This window comes from Oryza sativa, chromosome 12 (assembly GCF_034140825.1).
Source record: "Oryza sativa Japonica Group chromosome 12, ASM3414082v1".
Lineage (NCBI taxonomy): Eukaryota > Viridiplantae > Streptophyta > Magnoliopsida > Poales > Poaceae > Oryza > Oryza sativa.
This window is the reverse complement of record NC_089046.1, coordinates 24527441-24545100: the sequence shown is the minus strand read 5'-3', so window position 1 is coordinate 24545100 and position 17660 is coordinate 24527441. Positions and strand designations below refer to the sequence as shown.

At 40.6% G+C, this 17660-nt stretch overlaps 3 protein-coding genes and 1 non-coding gene across 5 annotated transcripts; 3 read left to right on the top strand and 1 right to left on the bottom strand.

The window, feature by feature from the left end:
* Window positions 1–478: 478 nt before the first annotated feature.
* On the bottom strand, window positions 479–3124 carry LOC107275758 (microtubule-destabilizing protein 60). Its single transcript, XM_015764100.3, has 8 exons — window positions 2352–3124; window positions 2198–2246; window positions 2012–2092; window positions 1650–1769; window positions 1313–1411; window positions 1174–1233; window positions 958–1052; window positions 479–859 (listed from the first exon to the last, which is right to left on the bottom strand). The coding sequence occupies exons 1-8, from the start codon at window positions 3023–3025 to the stop codon at window positions 784–786; spliced, it is 1254 nt and encodes a 417-aa protein (XP_015619586.2). The 5' UTR covers window positions 3026–3124; the 3' UTR covers window positions 479–783.
* A 2158-nt stretch (window positions 3125–5282) lies between these two features.
* Window positions 5283–10905, top strand: LOC4352615 (diacylglycerol kinase 1). Of its 2 annotated transcripts, none has more exons than XM_015762707.3 (8): window positions 5283–5434; window positions 6496–7630; window positions 7970–8336; window positions 8419–8495; window positions 9423–9542; window positions 10007–10138; window positions 10231–10368; window positions 10443–10905. In XM_015762707.3, the coding sequence occupies exons 2-8, from the start codon at window positions 6497–6499 to the stop codon at window positions 10590–10592; spliced, it is 2118 nt and encodes a 705-aa protein (XP_015618193.1). In that variant the 5' UTR covers window positions 5283–5434; window position 6496; the 3' UTR covers window positions 10593–10905. The 2 variants fall into 2 exon arrangements, with proteins under 2 accessions (XP_015618193.1, XP_015618192.1); XM_015762706.3 differs by having other exon boundaries at window positions 9974–10138.
* Window positions 10906–11022: 117 nt separating this feature from the next.
* On the top strand, window positions 11023–11095 carry TRNAK-CUU (transfer RNA lysine (anticodon CUU)). Its single transcript has one exon. It is a non-coding gene; the product is annotated as a tRNA-Lys (tRNA).
* Window positions 11096–11623: 528 nt separating this feature from the next.
* Window positions 11624–15590, top strand: LOC9268839 (probable inactive purple acid phosphatase 1). The gene is made up of 13 exons (XM_015763337.3): window positions 11624–11816; window positions 12391–12582; window positions 12686–12777; window positions 12879–12945; window positions 13035–13157; window positions 13242–13334; window positions 13454–13583; window positions 13680–13761; window positions 13925–14057; window positions 14125–14330; window positions 14430–14555; window positions 14640–14952; window positions 15140–15590. Exons 2-13 carry the CDS (start codon window positions 12400–12402, stop codon window positions 15443–15445), a joined length of 1854 nt encoding a protein of 617 aa, XP_015618823.1. The 5' UTR covers window positions 11624–11816; window positions 12391–12399; the 3' UTR covers window positions 15446–15590.
* Window positions 15591–17660: the final 2070 nt, after the last annotated feature.

Sequence of the window (17660 nt, the reverse complement as noted above, 5' to 3'; positions counted from 1 at the left end):
AACAGCGAGACAAATTTATTAAGCCTAATTAATCCGTTATTAACAAATGTTTACTGTAGCACCATATTGTCAAATCATGGAGCAATTAGGCTTAAAAGATTCGTCTTGCAAATTAGTCGCAATCTATGCAATTAGTTATTTTTTAGCCTATATTTAATGCTTTATGCAGGTGTTCAAACTTTCGATGTGATATGGTGTAAAATTTTTGTGTGGGAACTAAACAGGGTCTTAAAATATTTGGTTAAATTACAGTCCAAGATGCAGAAATAATCCATACTAGGAGGTTTCCATGATTCCATCTTTCAAATATGAGATTATCGCTTGTCACATTTCAAATTATCTGTAGTACATTGAAAGAGCTTTCCCTCCAGAATGGACACTGCAATAAACTTCATCAATAACTCTCCATGTGCAGCGCTGAGCATTTGTTTGTCAACCTGTTTTTTTTTACTTTTATCTACTCATCACAGTAACAATGTTCTTCATGCTAAATTGCGTAACATTTCCCAAGTTTGTGTAAACTACAAGAAATCGATACGAGTATCGACACAGTGACCAAAACATGTCCGATTTTTTGTTTTTCTACACATTTGAATCAACATTTTACATCATCAATCAGCAGTTTCCCTGAATTCAGAGATGTTTGATGACAGCAAATGACTATGTAACAGTAAACGATGAATCACATAAGCAAAACAGTAAATAGATATGTAACAGCGATGACGATTACTGCCATTCTCTTGTGGAGATAGGAGGAAATGGTGAATCTCTGAAGGCATCAAATCAAGTCTTGGAATTGCTCCTAGTTAGCCTTGGGTGAAATTTTGGCTCTCTGGGAACTGTTTGAGGTTTCACTGACCTGGATTTGCAATGAAAACAAAATATCTGAATTCATTTGAAATGTAACAGCAAGATTTTATATTTACAAATAACAGAAACCTTAAAAGTTTCAGTTACCTTTTCGGCACAAACGGCTTGGAAAAATCCGGCATTGGATGCGCTCTTGGCACCTGCTCCTTCCTCAGCTGCTTAATCTCAAGCTCTTCATCCAGCTGCACACAAATTTCATAACTCAAATTCTTACATTAAAATCATTTTTGTGAAACATGATTTTCAGATTTGCATCTGAATTCAGAGTTTTTGATCTGTGATTCTCTGAATTGCAAGGTGTACCTTTTGCTGCCTCTCCCTCTCCATGTTCAGTTTCTCCAGGAAGCTGTTACGTTCGGCCACCTGCAGGATTGAAGATAAACCGTCAAGACGTTTAGGAACTCGTCGAGGGCGATCTAGCATTACAAAATTTACTACTCACTTGGTGATCGAACCTGGCGCGACCGACAGAGCGAATCTCGCTATGTAGCACAACATCAATCGGTTCAGTGGGCTCTTTCCCCAGAGGTTTCACTGGGTTCTACATAGAATCAACAACATGATCAACACTTGCAATGTCAGGAATTATGTTCACATAGACCGAACTGTTCTGGTGTGCTGGTTGTATTTCTTTTATCTCATCATTCTGTATATTTTTTTTACCTATCTGAAATGTTCATTCACTGATCTAGCAATGTTACAATTTTTTTTAGCAATCTAGCAATGTAACTGAACATGATGAACTGTAAGTTTCTCCAAAGATAGGTGATGTAATGTACCTCAGGTACATCAGTGGTCCATGGGAGACCTTGCGCGACCGGGTTGCGCAGCCTCTCTTCCTCCAGCAGCTTGTTCTTCATTCTCTGAACCAAGCTCTCCTCTTTCATCTTCCCTCTTCTCTGAAACCAAACACAAAAATTCAGTTAAATTTCTTCAATTCAGTCATCAACTCATCATGCATCATGTATAATTCTCGGCAAAACACAGAACAAACTTGAATACTACACCATCTTCGAGATGTATGTGGCAAAAAACGACGCATTCTTTTAACATAGAAACAAACGCATTGGAAAATTTGTTGTTTTTTCAGGACATTATGGATGAACAAGTTTAACATTATTTGTGTATTTGTTCATACTACCTCGGTCCTGAGATTGAAAGGACGCTGGATTGTCACGCCTATCTTCTTCCTACTCCAGCTCCTCTCCGACGAACAGATGCTCTGTCACCACGAACAAGATGAGAACTCAAACCAAAAATCACTACAAATTTCATCTAAAATTCAACCAAACAGAATCCAGTTATTTCTGAATTTACGCAAACTCACGCTGCATCTCTTCTGCCTCCTGGGTGGTTCATCTCGTGCGATGCTTCTCCTGAAGAATTTCAAGCAGAGGAAGAAATTGTGAGCAACCAGAATCAAGAACAGCAAGAAATGGTTGCAGCTGGGGAAGAAAATTATCAGCAAAGAAGCCAAGAACCTGAGCACGACACCGTTGATGGGGAAGGAGACCTCGGAGGAGGAGGCGATGGAGGGGTACGACACGTCGATCTCGTCCGCTCTCGTCGTCGTCGGAGTCGGAGTCGGCGGCGGCGGCCACGAGGAGCCCGTCTTCCTCGCCACCGGCGTCTTCTTCTTCCTCCTCCTCCTGCTCTGCTCCCCCGGGTCGCTGGAGAGCGAGAGGAGCCTCTCGAACGTGTCGACCAGGTACCTCACGCGGCCGTCGCCGTGCTCCGGGAGCCCCGCCATGGCCTCCCGCAGCGCCACGCTCCTCCTCGTCCTCGTCCTCGTCCTCGTCCTCGTCCTCTTCTTCCCCGACGACCCCTCCTCCTCCTCGCCACCGTCGTCGGGAGACGACAGCCTGGCCCTGATCCTCTCCCGCTCCTCCGATCGGTCCCACAGCGGCGCCCGCGGCGCGTCGTACGCCGCCGCCGCCGCCGCCGCCACCGGAGTCGCACGTCTTGGCGTCCTCGCCGAGCCCTTCTTGGCCGCCGGCTTCCCGAACCGACGAACGCACTGCGAGAACGACATCGCCTCGCCCTCGACGTTCTCCCGATTCCTCCCCGCCGACGGCGGCGGCGGCGCCGCCGCCGCCAACACGGCGAACGGCCGCCTCGCCCTGGCCCTCCTCATCATCACCGGCGTAGTCATCATCTCACCAACCAAAACCTTCGAACACGATCGAATCGAATCGAAAATCCTTCGAACGAGCGAGCAACGCGGAATTCAGTTTTGATTTCGCGAGTGAAAATTCGATTCGAAATTCGCCGAGACGAATCGAACCAAAATTTATAGAGGAGAAGAAGAGTAACGTAAAAAATGGCGGCGCCAGCGGAGGAGGGAGCAGCAACGGCTAGTTTTTTTATTATTATTATTTTCTCTCCATCGGCTGTGAATTTTCTCGGCCGTTGGATCATAAGGCGGTGGTGATGCTGGGCAATGGTGTCCGTCCGATTGGAAGGGGGAGTGGAATTGTGGGGATTTTTTTTATTATCATGGGGTTTAATTTCTGTAGATCTTATCTTGAATTTCTTCTTTTCAATTGTAACTGATTACTGCTAAAGATTGTGAGTTATACTTTGGAAGAATCAGATTTAATGTTCACCCATTTGATTTGATATGGTATTCTTTTTATATAGTCTAATTTAATATTCATATTTAGGAAAAAGAAAACTATATATATCTTCTCATTGGTTTTTGTTATCTATGAAAGATTAGCAGGTGGGATGGCCATTGAAATGGGGTAAAAACTACTATTGGGTGGCAGTAACTTATTTTCGAAGTAGGTAAGAACCAAGTTCTTAGTATTAGATTAGAAAGATTGTGAGAGGTTAAAATCACTTGGATTTCCATTTTGTAGTTTAACCTGCACATATATAGTTTGCACGTCATATTTTTATCTTGCTACCGTCTAATACATATTCCGACACACAAAAACTTTTGTGTGTTAGGAAAAAGTTTAGTTTTCATATCCTCTAATTTGAATATGAGTATAAAACTCCCCGATCAAGATAGTCACAAATCGCAAGTATATACGTTGTTAGAATAGGCGTTGAATATATTTTAATAGTAATTGATGTGGTAACAGCGGCATGGGAGAGTTAAACAATAGGCTTATAACTGACAAACTCTAAGGGATAAATGTAACCATGGTGATAACAATTAATACGACACATGCATACAAGGGGAGCATGGCGGTGTGGCTATGGAACTGTAGTCGCTAGCGGCTGGTGTAATGTTGATTAGAAAGGAGTGCTTGTAATCAAAACCCTAGAAGTGTAGGTTACAACTAAACCTTGTTAGTGAATATCATGTGTTACTTTATTGTCATCTGACGTATCTGAGTTGATCAAAACGACATTACGTTATTATGTAATTTTGCGAATGGGCGTTTAGCTTAGTAGTTTGTAATGCCTTAGTAGCACTCGGTGACAGGAGCGAGTTTTAGGGGCACGGTTAAAAAATATCCCCCTCACCATTATATTTAGTGAAATACATGGTTGTTGACCGAAAACATGGACAAGATTCAATCTCCTTCTTCAATATCTAACTCCAAATCCGAGTATATATATATCTCGCCAGATTTCGCTGTTAACAATGGTCCACTAGCCGTTAAACCGTGTGGTACACAGCCACATGCTTACCTTGACAGTTATTTTGACACGTCCTGGTGGTGCGTTTTAAACCAAACCCGAAATCGCTGAAATTTTATACTCAACCATCCCAAAATATAACAACTTTTATCCTTAAGGATTTGTCCCAAAATATAACAACTTCTCCATCAGCATTCTCTTTCCAACCAATCACAACCCTTCACCATTCACCCGTACCTATTTTCTTAATAACCGTGTCCAACTCTAAAACTTATTATATTTTAGGACGGAGGGAGTACAAAACAACTATTGCTAGGGTTATAAACTAGCGTAAAATTTGTAACTTGAGTGAAAATTTTGGCTTAACTTTCTGCTCTATCATACGAAATGTCACACTGTTTTGTGCGTGTTGTTTTTTTTTTTAAAAAAAGAAAAAATGGCTTAGTCACTGTCGAAATGGAAGATGCCCATCCTGTTCTCTTCGCCGCTACAGAAAGAAGGTCCCACTCACAGTCTCAGCCCTTGTCCCACTGCAGGTGGGCCACCCGAATCAGGCAACAAATAAACTAATCCCACCCCCACCCAAAAAGCGAACGCGCGTCCCCATCCAATCCAATCCAGCCCGTCCACTCCCACACCAACGGTCGCGATGTGTCTCTGGTGACGTGGCATCGGACATCCGAGGCCCCCACACCCGGGCGTAATTAACCCCCCTAATCCCATTTAATCAGCACAGCTTCTTAATTACTCCACCTTAATTAATCGATTAATTAATCAATTAATTTAATTACAGCATCTGCAACTTTCGCCTTCTTCCCGCAGCATCGAAGCGGAGGAGGGGAAAGGAAGGCGAGAGAGAGAGAGAGAGAGAGGAGAGGAGAGGAGCGCGTTGCGAAGGCTCTCGAATCGAGCGCGGCAATGCGAGAGAGCGGTTCTTGAGCCCCCGCGATTCGATTCTTCCGGTGCAAAGGTGAGATCTCTCGGTTCTACGGTTTGCGTTTTTCTTGTTTTATTTACGTTTTGGAGGAAGAAAGAATCGGATTCTTTTCGATGGATGGTGCGATCTGCTTGCTAGGGTTTTCTTGGATGATTTGGGATGGATGCGTGCGCGTGTAAGCGATGGTTAGGGGGGCGTTAGGATGTGATTATATGCTCGGGATGGGGGGAGTGGTAGTGGAGGAGGAGGCTCTGATTAGGGTTCTTGCTTAAGCCGAGTGGGTTCTCGGCGAAAGGTTAGTGTTCTGGGGTTAGTTTTCTTACCTTCGTTAGGATTGTAGCGAGATTTTGAGCTGTTGAACAAACGCTTAAAAATTCAGAGATCACACTACCCTCAGAAATGGAACATACTGCTGAAGTGAGAAACCGGCTCTCTCTCCAACCACAGAATCACAGATTAGTCATGTTCATTTTTTTGTCCATCTTGTTTGAATCCGGTACAAACCTTGAGACCGTGTTCATTCTGTTAAAACATGGTTCAAATCTGTGTATCGTTTGGGTTTAGAAATATTAGAAAATCCTAAATCTGTTTATTTCAGTTGAAGAAAATAAATGTGAAAGTTCAATTCCTTTTCAAAATTTGGAATATAAACACAGATAAGCATGTACAAGAATCTGAGTTATTGAAAATGAACATGCATTTTTTAACGTATTTCAGACATCAGTCCATACCTGTAATTCTTTAAAAGCTAGGCTGCCAAAAAGATTTTAGTTGCTTTTCATAAATCACATAATCTCTGGGTGCTTTCAGCCATAAGATGGAAAGGCTGTTTTCCAAGAATTCTAAGCCCATAAAAAGTGGGTGTTAATTTTTGCACATTATAATCAGCAGTAACACTACAAGTGAAGTAACAGTCAACATGTTAACGATACATTTATGGCCGAATACCAAGTTTTGCGGTGTTATCAGTACATATCTAACTACTGTTGTATATTTAGCCAGAATTTTTTTTTTAACAACATAGAATCACCTGTTCTATGCCAATGAATTTCTCAAAATTAACTTCTGCTCATCATCATATGACCACATTGCAGAATGTACAAGATGATGTATCCTAGCTGGAATGACATTTCAGTGTACATATCTGAGTATTGGTCTGTTATAATTGCTACAGTCATTTTTGCATCTGTTACTGGTGTGACAATTTATTATACTGTCAATCAATTGAACAAAAACATCAGCTTGAGTTTGATGAAAGCTATCAGAGCTAGGGCAAGGAAGTACAAGAAATTGAAAGATAAGGTCCCTGCCTCTTCCCACATTTGGAGAAAAGAACTTGGCTCTCGTAGTAAAGGTCTGAAATGCTGTGTATGCTTGAAGTCTGTTTCATCTCCGCAGTATATGGGGGGAGTTATCCATCAGTGTGATATTTGTGGTGCCACTGCACATCCTAGTTGCTCAGGAAATGCGCACAAAGATTGCAAATGTGTTTCTATGGTTGGTTTTGAACATGTCATTCATCAGTGGGCTGTACAGTGGATTGACACATCGGATCGCTCTGAGGAGGATTCTTTCTGCTGCTATTGTGATGAATCTTGCAATGGAGCTTTCCTCGCAGGTTCTCCAATTTGGTACTGTATGTGGTGCCAACGGCTAGTGCATGTTGATTGTCACAACAACCTATCTATAGAAACTGGTGATATCTGTGACTTGGGCCCCTTGAAGCGGCTAATATTGTCACCTCTTTGTGTTAAGGAGCTCCATTGGACAGGTGCAGCAGGACTTATCAGTTCTATAACACATGGGGCTAATGAATTGGCTTCCAATGTCCGAGAGAGGATCAGGAGTCGCGGTAAAAAGTACAGAAAGGGTACCATTTCTGTTGATTCAGATAGCTCTGGTACTATTGACCCGCCATCTGATATTGAAGGAGATTCACAAGAAACAAACAATGCAGCTAAAAGGAGAGAGGATCATGCCAATGGTGAACTTCCTGAAGTACATGAAAGCTCTGAATCAGAGAATGATAAACAGCTGTTGACAGAAAACAAAACTAGCATACCGAACGGCCAACATGAGGATTCACACGTACACAATAATCAGAAATATGAAATCGTGGATGTGCCTTCTGATTCTAGGCCATTGCTAGTGTTTATTAACAAGAGAAGTGGAGCACAGTGTGGTGATTCACTGAGACAACGTTTGCAGATCCTTCTTAATCCTATCCAGGTTGGGAAGCAAGTAGCTACTTAAAATCTTTTATCAGCTTCAAACTATGCGTACTCTTTGAATTTTCTATTACATATGCCTCCTCAATCTTTGTTGCTGTGTAGTAGACTTTCATAAGTCACATATCCTTGAACTTTTTTTTTTGGGTTGGGTGTCCCATCTTTGATTTATCTAAAACGCTCTGCTATGTTTCTGTCCACTTCCTGGCACCTGGCTGTAGTTAGATTAGAGCTCTTAGTGCAAGGTGCCTACTTGAGCCCACAAACATCGGTTAATGCTCTACCTGATTTTTATGATAAACCTTGAGTCCATTTTTATGATACTATCTGATTTTTACAGGTTTTTGAGCTGGGTAAACAGCAAGGACCAGAAGTTGGTTTGACTTTGTTTAGGAAGGTACCCCACTTCAGAGTTCTTGTTTGTGGTGGAGATGGCACCGTTGCTTGGGTCCTGGATGCCATTGAGAAACAGAAGTTTGAAGCTCCACCACCTGTGGCCATCCTTCCAGCTGGTACTGGTAATGATCTTGCCAGGGTTTTGTCTTGGGGTGGTGGTCTCGGAATTGTTGAGAAACAGGGAGGTCTGTTCTCTGTTTTAAAAGATGTCGAGCATGCAGCAGTTACTGTTCTTGATAGATGGAAGATCACAATAAAAGACAACCAAGGGAAGCTTATGTCACAACCAAAATATATGAACAACTACTTTGGTATGTCCATGCAACTTCTTAGCTTTGATTCTCAAACGATTATTTCATAGACTGATGAACCTTTTATACTGATGTTCTTCAGGGGTTGGCTGTGATGCAAAGGTTGCTTTAGATATCCACAATCTGAGGGAGGAAAACCCTGAACGTTTTTATAGTCAGGTAAACCCAGCTTGTTCCTACGAAGTCACTTCTCCTTCTTATTCTCATATGCACCATTTACTTCTCCTTGTTTGACTGGTCAGTTCAATATTTTTCCAGAAGAACAATATATTTGGGGAACCTTAGGTTTTTAGGTAATGGAACAAATATTCTGTCCGCTGCCATAGTGATGTATGAAGTAGAAAATGTCAACTCGACACGAAGCATATTGTTATTTGCTAACTCTATGTGTGCTTGTTGAATAACTCCATGACAGCCCGTTCCAAAGTGCAGCTCATCACAATAGTTGTGTGCCACTTGGGGAACCTTAGGTGCTGTATCATTGTTGAACGCGCAGCATCTTCTCTGTTTAGAAGTGTTAGTATGACCTATGGTAGAAGAGTTTGAAATATATCACATGCACCATTTACTGTCTGATGGCACACTGATCTTAAAAAGAAACATGAAGTGCTTGTGTAGTTGAGGAAACTGTGCAAGAATGCAAGATAGACCTTACAGGCATATATGTTGGCACACATATCTATTGCACCAATAAAATCCTTACTGTGGTACTGTACTCTAAATCTGTTGAAAGAAAATAATTAATGAGGAATCATGAGACCAAGATTTTCATTATGTTGAGATTCACAAGGATTATTTTTTTACATACTACTCTCTCTGTTCCCAAAAAACTAACTTCTGGTTATGTAGTAGTTTCTTTCTAGGATGGAGGGAGTATATTGCTAGTTTGTGGAAAAATGAGCTTTTTTATTCTCATATGTTTATTTTATTTTTCTTTGATCACTTGATAAACTTAAATTCCCCAATAATAAACATCAAATGGTAATCAGATTCACACATTCCATGCCTATCTGATTTCTATCTTCTTATTCTGCGCTGTGTTTGCAAATCTGGTTCTGACAGTAATGGTATACAATTTGTTTGTAGTTTATGAACAAGGTGCTTTATGCAAAAGAGGGAGCAAAGAATATGATGGATAACACATTTGATTATTTTCCATGGGATGTCAAGCTTGAGATAGATGGATCCAAAATTAATATTCCTCAGGTAAAGTGCATCAAATTGCTACTGTTCTTGCTTTCCCCTTTTTCTTCTCTCATTAAGCTAATAATTCCGCCTGTCTTCAAGGTAAAATGTGATGCCCAAGTGCACATGATATTGATAAATTATTTGAATGTAAGATAGTTACTGCAGTTTTATACTTGATCGATCATAGTGTCCAGTGTTCACAACTAGTAATCTTTTAGTGTAAAGTAGAAGCATGTCCTGATTATACCATGTAGGGGTGTTCATCTCTGGTTTCTTCAATCCGTTGAAAACCAGAGGTGGACAAGATTATGCCGTAATTAGCGATGATGGTGACTGAGCACACTGAAAAATTGCCTACGGTCGGTTTGAGCAGTTCCTAGGAAAAAAAGAACATAATGTACAGCCCTAATACCATGTAACATCCCTAAACTTTTGTTTTTCCACTGAAGGACTCTGAAGGTATCCTTGTTGCCAATATTCAGAGCTACATGGGAGGAGTTGACCTGTGGAAGAACGAGGATGATGTTTCTGACAATTTCCACCCTCAGTCAATGCATGACAAGATGCTAGAAGTAGTTAGCTTCACTGGAATGCTGCATCTTGGAAGGCTGCAGGTATGGATGAATATCTTGATTATTAAACTTCCTGGTCTTTGACATTTTTTTTCCATGTGGAATCACCTCTGGATAACATAACCTCGCTGTAGGTAGGGCTTTCTCGCGCGCAGAGGTTAGCTCAAGGTCATCATATAAAGATCGAGATCAAAACTAAAATGCCCATTCAAGTCGATGGAGAGCCTTGGTCGCAGGATCCATGCACCATAGTAGTTTCACATCACTGCCAGGTTCTTCTCATCCCCTTTACACATGTTACCGCTTGCCATTCTCCACACTTGCTCTTACGCCCCCATTTTTGAAGGCTTTCATGCTGAAGAGAGTCTCCGAAGAACCTATCGGCCATGCGGCCTCCATAATGGCCGACGTTCTGGAAAACGCCGAGAATAACGGCATCATCACAGCGTCGCAGAAGAGGACCCTCCTCCACGAAATAGCTTCTAGGCTTTTGTAGGGCATACTTCCACGTTGATTGGAGGCTTCTTTCTGAGCCCCTGCCAAACTGGACATGATCATTTGTACATACAAGCATGATTGTTTTTCCCCACTTTGATTGTGCTTGTGTATAGTTTGTAAATTTTTTGTAGAGCTCGTGAGATGAGAGCATAGGTGCTTAGAGCACTACCTGGACATAACTGGAAAGCAGTGGCTTTAGAGCTGAGAAATGTGATACCCACTGCAACCCAGTTGCCTGGCATTCTGGCACGCTTGCTAAAGCAGTGATACCACTACACCAGTTTATTATTATTCCAGATTTCCAGTGCTAATCTGCGCTTCTCTTATTCTCATGTGGTGTGATGTGTAATTCACATGGTTGAAGGTTAAGATTTGTATGTGCATCTTGCTTAAATTTAGGAAAACAACATTTCTAAAACAACAAGAAGGCCCGTCTAGCTCAGTCGGTAGAGCGCAAGGCTCTTAACCTTGTGGTCGTGGGTTCGAGCCCCACGGTGGGCGATTTCATTTTTCCTTTTTTAAACTTTATTGTTTTTCTTCTTATTTTATTTCTCTGTTCTTTGTTTCCTTAGTTCCTTCGAAACAAGATTGTTTTTTATCACTTTTTTTCTCCTCATTATTCTTCTTTTCTTTCTCTATATTTTTTTCATCAGTTACTTCTAAGCCACAAATCCTTATTCGTTCAATTGTTTTTCTTCCTCTTATTTTCTTCCTCTATTTTATTTCTTCAGTACCTTCTAAGCCAGAAATTCTCTTATCCTTCTTTTCTTTCTCTTTTTCTTTTTTTTCCCCTCAGTAACTTCTAAACCACGTTTCCTCGGTACCTTCTAAACCAGAGATTATCTGCTCCAAAGTCCAAAACCATGTCCGTTACCTCCTTGGTTTTGTTTGATTCAAAAAACGTGCAAATACGCAATGCAATAATCGCTATCTCATTCCATTGGGTGCCTACTTGATGATCACTTGACGTTGGAAAATGTGCAATGCAAATGATCGTTATCTTACTCCATTTGGGGCCTCCACTTGATTGTTCTTTCTTGCTCAAATGCCGGCCTGTGTTGGCGGCTAGCTAGCTTCTTCTTCTTCTTCTTCTTCACATTGACCATTTCCTCGCCTCTCAACACTCTTATTCAACCATAAAATCAATCCAACTCCAGCTAATTCCTGCGCAAGCTTGCTGCAGCTGCAGTCTTCTGTGGTTTTGCAGGGTGAAGCAGATGAGGTTTCTCTATTTTTGTTCCCTCATCTATCAGTTCCATATCTAAACCAGAAATTCTTTTTTTTTGTTTTTCCACATTGTTTTTCTTCTTCTTTGCTTTCTCTATTTTGTTTCCTTTCCTCGGTTCCTTCTAATCATTCCTCATTGCTTTTCTTCCTCTTCTTTTCTTCCTCTATCTTCTCAGTTCCTTCCAAGTCAGAAATTCCTTATTTTCTTCTCATTGTTTTTCTTCCTTCTTTTCCTTCTATATTTTTTGTTTCCGCAGTTCCTTCTAAACCAGAGATTATCTGCTCCAAAGTTAAAAACAATGTTCATTAGTTCCTCGGTTTTGTTTTGTAAAACTACAGATTCAAAGAACGTGCACAATGTGTGATGAAATGATCGTTATCTTAGCCCATTTTGGGCCTCCACTTGACCACTTGTTATTTTTTCCTTTCTTGCTCAAATGCCGACCTGTGTTGGCAGCTAGCTTCCCCTGATCTTCCCCCTTGGCCATTTCCTAACCTCTCAACACTCTGTCATTTAGCCATAAATTCAATCCACTGTCCAGCTAAATTCCTACAGAATCTTGCTGCAGCTGAAGCAAATGAGGTTCTTGATCATGGCAGCCATCAGGTGGGTGGTTCTTGCATACATTGTCGTCATCGGATGCGCCACTATTGCGCGTGGCGATGAGCAGCCACTGTCGAGGATTGCGATCGAGAGGGCGACGGTTGCTGCTGTTGATTCAGCCAGCGTGAAGGCTCAACCGACAGTTCTTGGCCTGAAGGTTTGCTGCTCATTTGCTTCATAGAAACACTGATTTCTTAATTGCATAATTACAATGAAATCTCATGCACTTTTACCCTTTTTTGCGGCTATGTATGTTTCAGGGTCAAAGTAGTGATTGGGTGGTGGTTGAATTCTCCCATCCGAAACCCTCCAACGACGATTGGATTGGTGTCTTTTCTCCTTCTGGATTCAGGTCAGCTGCAAGCATGTGTTGATTTGCATATATCTTGTCTAAATTGTGTACTAGAACTATAAATGGAACGATGGCATCATTCAATGTCTGAACATTTTTAGCTCTGAAATATGCCAACCTGAATACTATGGAGACCTCCCACCCTATCTGTGTACATCACCTATCAAGGTTGGTGCCCTCCCGTCCTTTCATATTTTTCATATTTATGCTGCTATTCATGATGCATCATGGATTGAGTTTTGGAAGGTTCTCTGCAGTTCCAGTATGCAAATTTCAACAATGCTGACTACAACAGAAGTGGCAAGGGATTGCTGAGGCTGCAATTGATCAACCAGAGAGAAGACTTCTCATTCGCGCTCTTTTCGGGAGGCCTTTCTGCTGTAGGATTTCAGCATATATCATCTCACATTTTGAATAGTTTTTGGAATTGACATTTTTCCTGACAATTTTTCATGCTGTTGCAGCCAAAGCTGATTGCTATCTCAAACAAAGTATCGTTCCAGAATCCGAAGGCACCCGTCTATCCTCGGTTAGCACAGGGGAAATCTTGGAATGAAGTGAGAATAATCCTCTTGCTTATTGTAACAATGCAAGTGGACATGTTGATTACTTGATAGCTTAATTATCTTCAAATATCTTTCTCACTTTAGTGACTGAACTGTTAATACCACACTAGATGACAGTCACATGGACAAGTGGATACAGCATTAAGGAAGCTATACCATTTGTCGAATGGGGTCATAAAGGCGGAAACCAGATGCTTTCTCCTGCTGGAACGTTGACATTCAGCAGAAATAGCATGTGTGGTGTGTTTTATCAACAATCTTTTCTCTTGGCAAATGATCATTTTGCTTTGATGGAAATGGCATTTTTCATATTTTTTGTACAACCTCTTTCTGCAGGTTCACCTGCACGGACAGTCGGATGGCGTGATCCTGGATACATTCATACAAGTTTCTTGAAGGAATTGTGGCCTGATTCCTTGTATGTGATCTGCATTACTTCCTTCAACCAGCATTCTCTTTTCTTTTTATTCCTTTATTAGTTATTTCTATAGATAATTTTAGTTAACTGGATAATAGCCTTCTGTAAACTAGGTTACAAAGATGACATGATATATTGTTGTTTCTGGTTGGCCACTATGCAGATACACTTACAGGCTTGGTCACAGACTACTAGATGGTACTCACATTTGGAGCAAGTCTTACAGCTTCCGAGCATCTCCTTATCCCGGACAAGATTCTGTGCAACGTGTCGTGATCTTCGGAGACATGGGAAAGGTGAGCAGTTTGTGTATTGTTGTATTTCACTTCGATCCAGTCTTTAACTCACATTTTACTTGTTTAGGCAGAAATAGATGGTTCTGATGAGTATGGAAACTATGAGCAAGCCTCCTTATACACTACCAACCAGCTAATCAAGGAATTGGATAGCATTGATATGGTTATCCACATTGGAGACCTTTCATATGCCAATGGCTATTTGTCGCAGTGGGATCAGTTCACACAGCAGATAGAGCCGATCGCTTCAACTGTGCCTTACATGATTGGCAGGTCAATTTAGTCAATTTCTCACAATTTAAAAGTACTGACTAATAGTACTTGTGGTAAGTGGTAACATTGATTCAATATTGATCCTTGTTTGCATTTCAGTGGTAATCATGAGAGAGATTGGCCTGGAAGCGGGTCATTCTATGGACACAACGATTCTGGTGGCGAATGTGGGGTCCCTACTCAGACCATGTTCTATGTCCCAGCTGAGAACAGGGCAAAATTATGGTAATTTCAGCATATTAAAGCCATATAATTAGTTGAACTCATGTGATTACTTATTGATGAAAAAAATTGTTATCTTATCTCCAGGTACTCGACAGACTATGGCATGTTCAGATTTTGCATAGCTGATACTGAACAGGACTGGAGACCAGGAACTGAGCAGTATAAGTTCATCGAGCAATGCCTGTCGTCGGTCGACAGGTCGAAGCAACCATGGCTCATCTTCCTTGCACATCGGGTTCTTGGATACTCATCTGCGAGTTGGTATGAGATCATGATGGGATCATATGGTGAACCAATGGGCCGAGATGGTCTCGAGGAACTCTGGCAGAAGTACAAGGTTGATCTCGCAGTTTTCGGTCATATACACAGCTATGAGCGCACTTGCCCCATTTATCAGGTAAACCTACAACCTAAATTCTCATCAAGAAATTATGTAACAGAAACTCAGAAATCAAATTCATACACCATGTCAGCTTTGTTTTCAACTACTTTGCAGGACTTGCTACAGTAGATATGTACTATTCCAGTAGCCTTGATTTACAATTTATCAAATGTGTGACAAATTTCATTTTACTTGGTTGCAGAACCGATGTGTCCAGGATGGCTCAAACCTTTACACCGGTCAATTCAATGCGACTACTCATGTAATTGTGGGAGGAGGCGGCGCGATGCTCTCTCCCTTCAGAGCCACTGTACCCTATTGGAGCTTCTTCAGGGACTACGACTTTGGGTTCTCGAAGCTCACTGCACTCAACCACTCTACGCTTCTGTTCGAGTACAAGAAGAGCCGGGATGGAAAGGTCTATGACCACTTCACCATCTCGCGTGATTACCGAGATATCATGGCATGCTCAATTGATAACTGCCCAAGAACCACCTTGGCAGTATGAACAGCCTCCACTAGTTCATTGTCATTATCTTTGTGAAGTGTTAGTATGTGCTGAAGCATATATGCTAAGCATTGTACTGTTTGACACTGGATTATCTAGTGATATAGTGACAGTGGAGCTGGAATAAACCATCCAATCAGCCAAAGTCTGAATTGCAGTTAGCCAAATTTTAGAGAGGAAATTAGCCAATCACACTGCCAGTTTAGAACAAAAAGAGATAAGTAAAAGAACTGGACAATGCATAATATGTCCAATCAATCCATATATTTACAAATAACTGTCACATTCTTTTTGACAAAAACTGCACTAAGATGCCCTCTGAATGCACCTCATGCTCAAAAGACTAGTTTTCAATTCCCATTGTAAATGGAGGGAGAATCTTCATAAAGCTTTTCATGTTCTTCCCTCATAAAAAAAGCATGACATTTTCCCATACAACTGAGACAAGTACAGGAAATACTATAACAGAGAAGTCTATAAGATCTGCATCACTATTTTGTACCTAACTTAGTAACTGATACCTAGTGGTCTTCTATTACACTTTAAATGGCGTAATATTTATATAGGATTACGTGACGTAATATATGTGATTTATGTATCGTTAATTCAGCTAGGGATGAAAACGGATCGAATACGGTCGGAAACTAGCTCTATCATATTTGTTTTCATATTTTTTTTTCGAAATCAAAATCGGAATCGGAAACCCGGATATGAAAATGAAATTGAATATTATTGAATACAAATACGGAGCGAATACAAAGCGAAATGAATACGGTGACGAATATTAATCGGAATATAAAAACCCCTCACTACTACACAAACGATTTTTGTGTACGAAACCCTATGATTTTTGCAAACGGACCACAATTTGCCGCGTCGGCATTTTCACATACGACTCCTTAAGACACCAAAATGAGCTCATTTTTGCATGCGGACCACTTAAGAGCCCGTATGGAAAAAAACAATTTTTCCATACGGGCGTCTTAAGGAGCTGCATATGAAAATAAAATTTAAAAATTTAAAACTAGTTTATCTCACTCATATGAACTTCAAGTTGGATGATTCTTTTTCCTAAATGTTTCTAAAATCATGCTCTATCAGATTATTGTGTCTTTACTGTTATTATTTTGGCCATTTTTTCTTGTGACTTTGTTTTATCAATTAAAAAATTGAATTTCAAAACTTCAAATGATATTTTGAAGCAGTAAATAATTTCAGCTAAAAAAGTCATGAACATAAAAGTTGTAGAACTCATCAAGACATACAACTTTTATTTTGGTAATTTCTTCATTTGATAAAGTGATAGTAACATTGTTCATAAAATTTACATATCTCTCTTATAGTTTATAAAACGAAATGAGAGATATGTAAATTTTGTGAACAATGTTACTGTCACTTTTTCAGATGAAGAAATGACCAAAATAAAAGTTATAGATCTTGATGAGTTATAAAACTTTGTTGTTGATGACTTTTTCAGTTGAAATCATTTATTATTTGAAAATGTTGTTTGAAGTTGTCATATTTTCAAATTCAAATTCAATCCGTTCAAACAAAGTTATATAGAAAAATGATCAAAATAAAAGTTGTAGATCTTGATAACTTGGTAATCGGCAAAGACGTCATCGGCTTAAAATCATTATCGGCTGCAGTATCTTGGAATCAGCCGATGGGAGTTATCAAGTCTCCAATAGTCGGATTCCTGCTATATTCAGTTAAGGAAATCAATCTACTAAAGGAAGCTTATCCCTAAGTGACCGAGTTTAAAGAGGATGCGGCATGGCAGTTTATATATTAATTAGGAATAGTTTGTTAGTTTCCTTTTATCTTTAGGAAATTGTGTTTAGTGTCCGATAAGGACTTTATATTTTCCTTTTATCTTTAGGTTAGTTTCTTTCTTGTCCGACAAGGACTTGTATCAACCCATGGGTATAAATATATACACCCGGGGTCTATGTAATCTATCCTCACGATCAATACAACTCGGCGCATCGCCACCTTTTACCTTTTCTACTTTATTTTATCGTCCGGCGGGACTTGGCACCTGATGCGGGGCTGCATCGTCTTCGATCTCCGGCCAAGGGATAAGTCCAATGTTCCGTCGGCCCAGGCAATTGTCTCATCTACATCAGCGTCGTTCAAGGCTGCATCAGTACATTCGACCTCTTGGATTGCTCCGGTTTGGATGATATATTTTCCTACCTATTTATCATATGTC

Coding starts and splice junctions, on each gene's coding strand:
- LOC107275758 (XM_015764100.3), bottom strand. CDS start 3,025: ATGATGACTACGCCGGTGATGATGAGGAGGGCCAGGGCGAGGCGGCCG. Junction 2,247..2,351: donor ATCAACGGTGTCGTGCTCAG/GTTCTTGGCTTC, acceptor GAAATTCTTCAG/GAGAAGCATCGCACGAGATG. Junction 860..957: donor AAGCCGTTTGTGCCGAAAAG/GTAACTGAAACT, acceptor TTGCAAATCCAG/GTCAGTGAAACCTCAAACAG.
- LOC4352615 (XM_015762706.3), top strand. CDS start 6,497: ATGTACAAGATGATGTATCCTAGCTGGAATGACATTTCAGTGTACATA. Junction 10,139..10,230: donor TGCATCTTGGAAGGCTGCAG/GTATGGATGAAT, acceptor ACCTCGCTGTAG/GTAGGGCTTTCTCGCGCGCA. Junction 10,369..10,442: donor TAGTTTCACATCACTGCCAG/GTTCTTCTCATC, acceptor CCATTTTTGAAG/GCTTTCATGCTGAAGAGAGT.
- LOC9268839 (XM_015763337.3), top strand. CDS start 12,400: ATGAGGTTCTTGATCATGGCAGCCATCAGGTGGGTGGTTCTTGCATAC. Junction 12,778..12,878: donor TTTTCTCCTTCTGGATTCAG/GTCAGCTGCAAG, acceptor GAACATTTTTAG/CTCTGAAATATGCCAACCTG. Junction 12,946..13,034: donor TGTGTACATCACCTATCAAG/GTTGGTGCCCTC, acceptor GGTTCTCTGCAG/TTCCAGTATGCAAATTTCAA.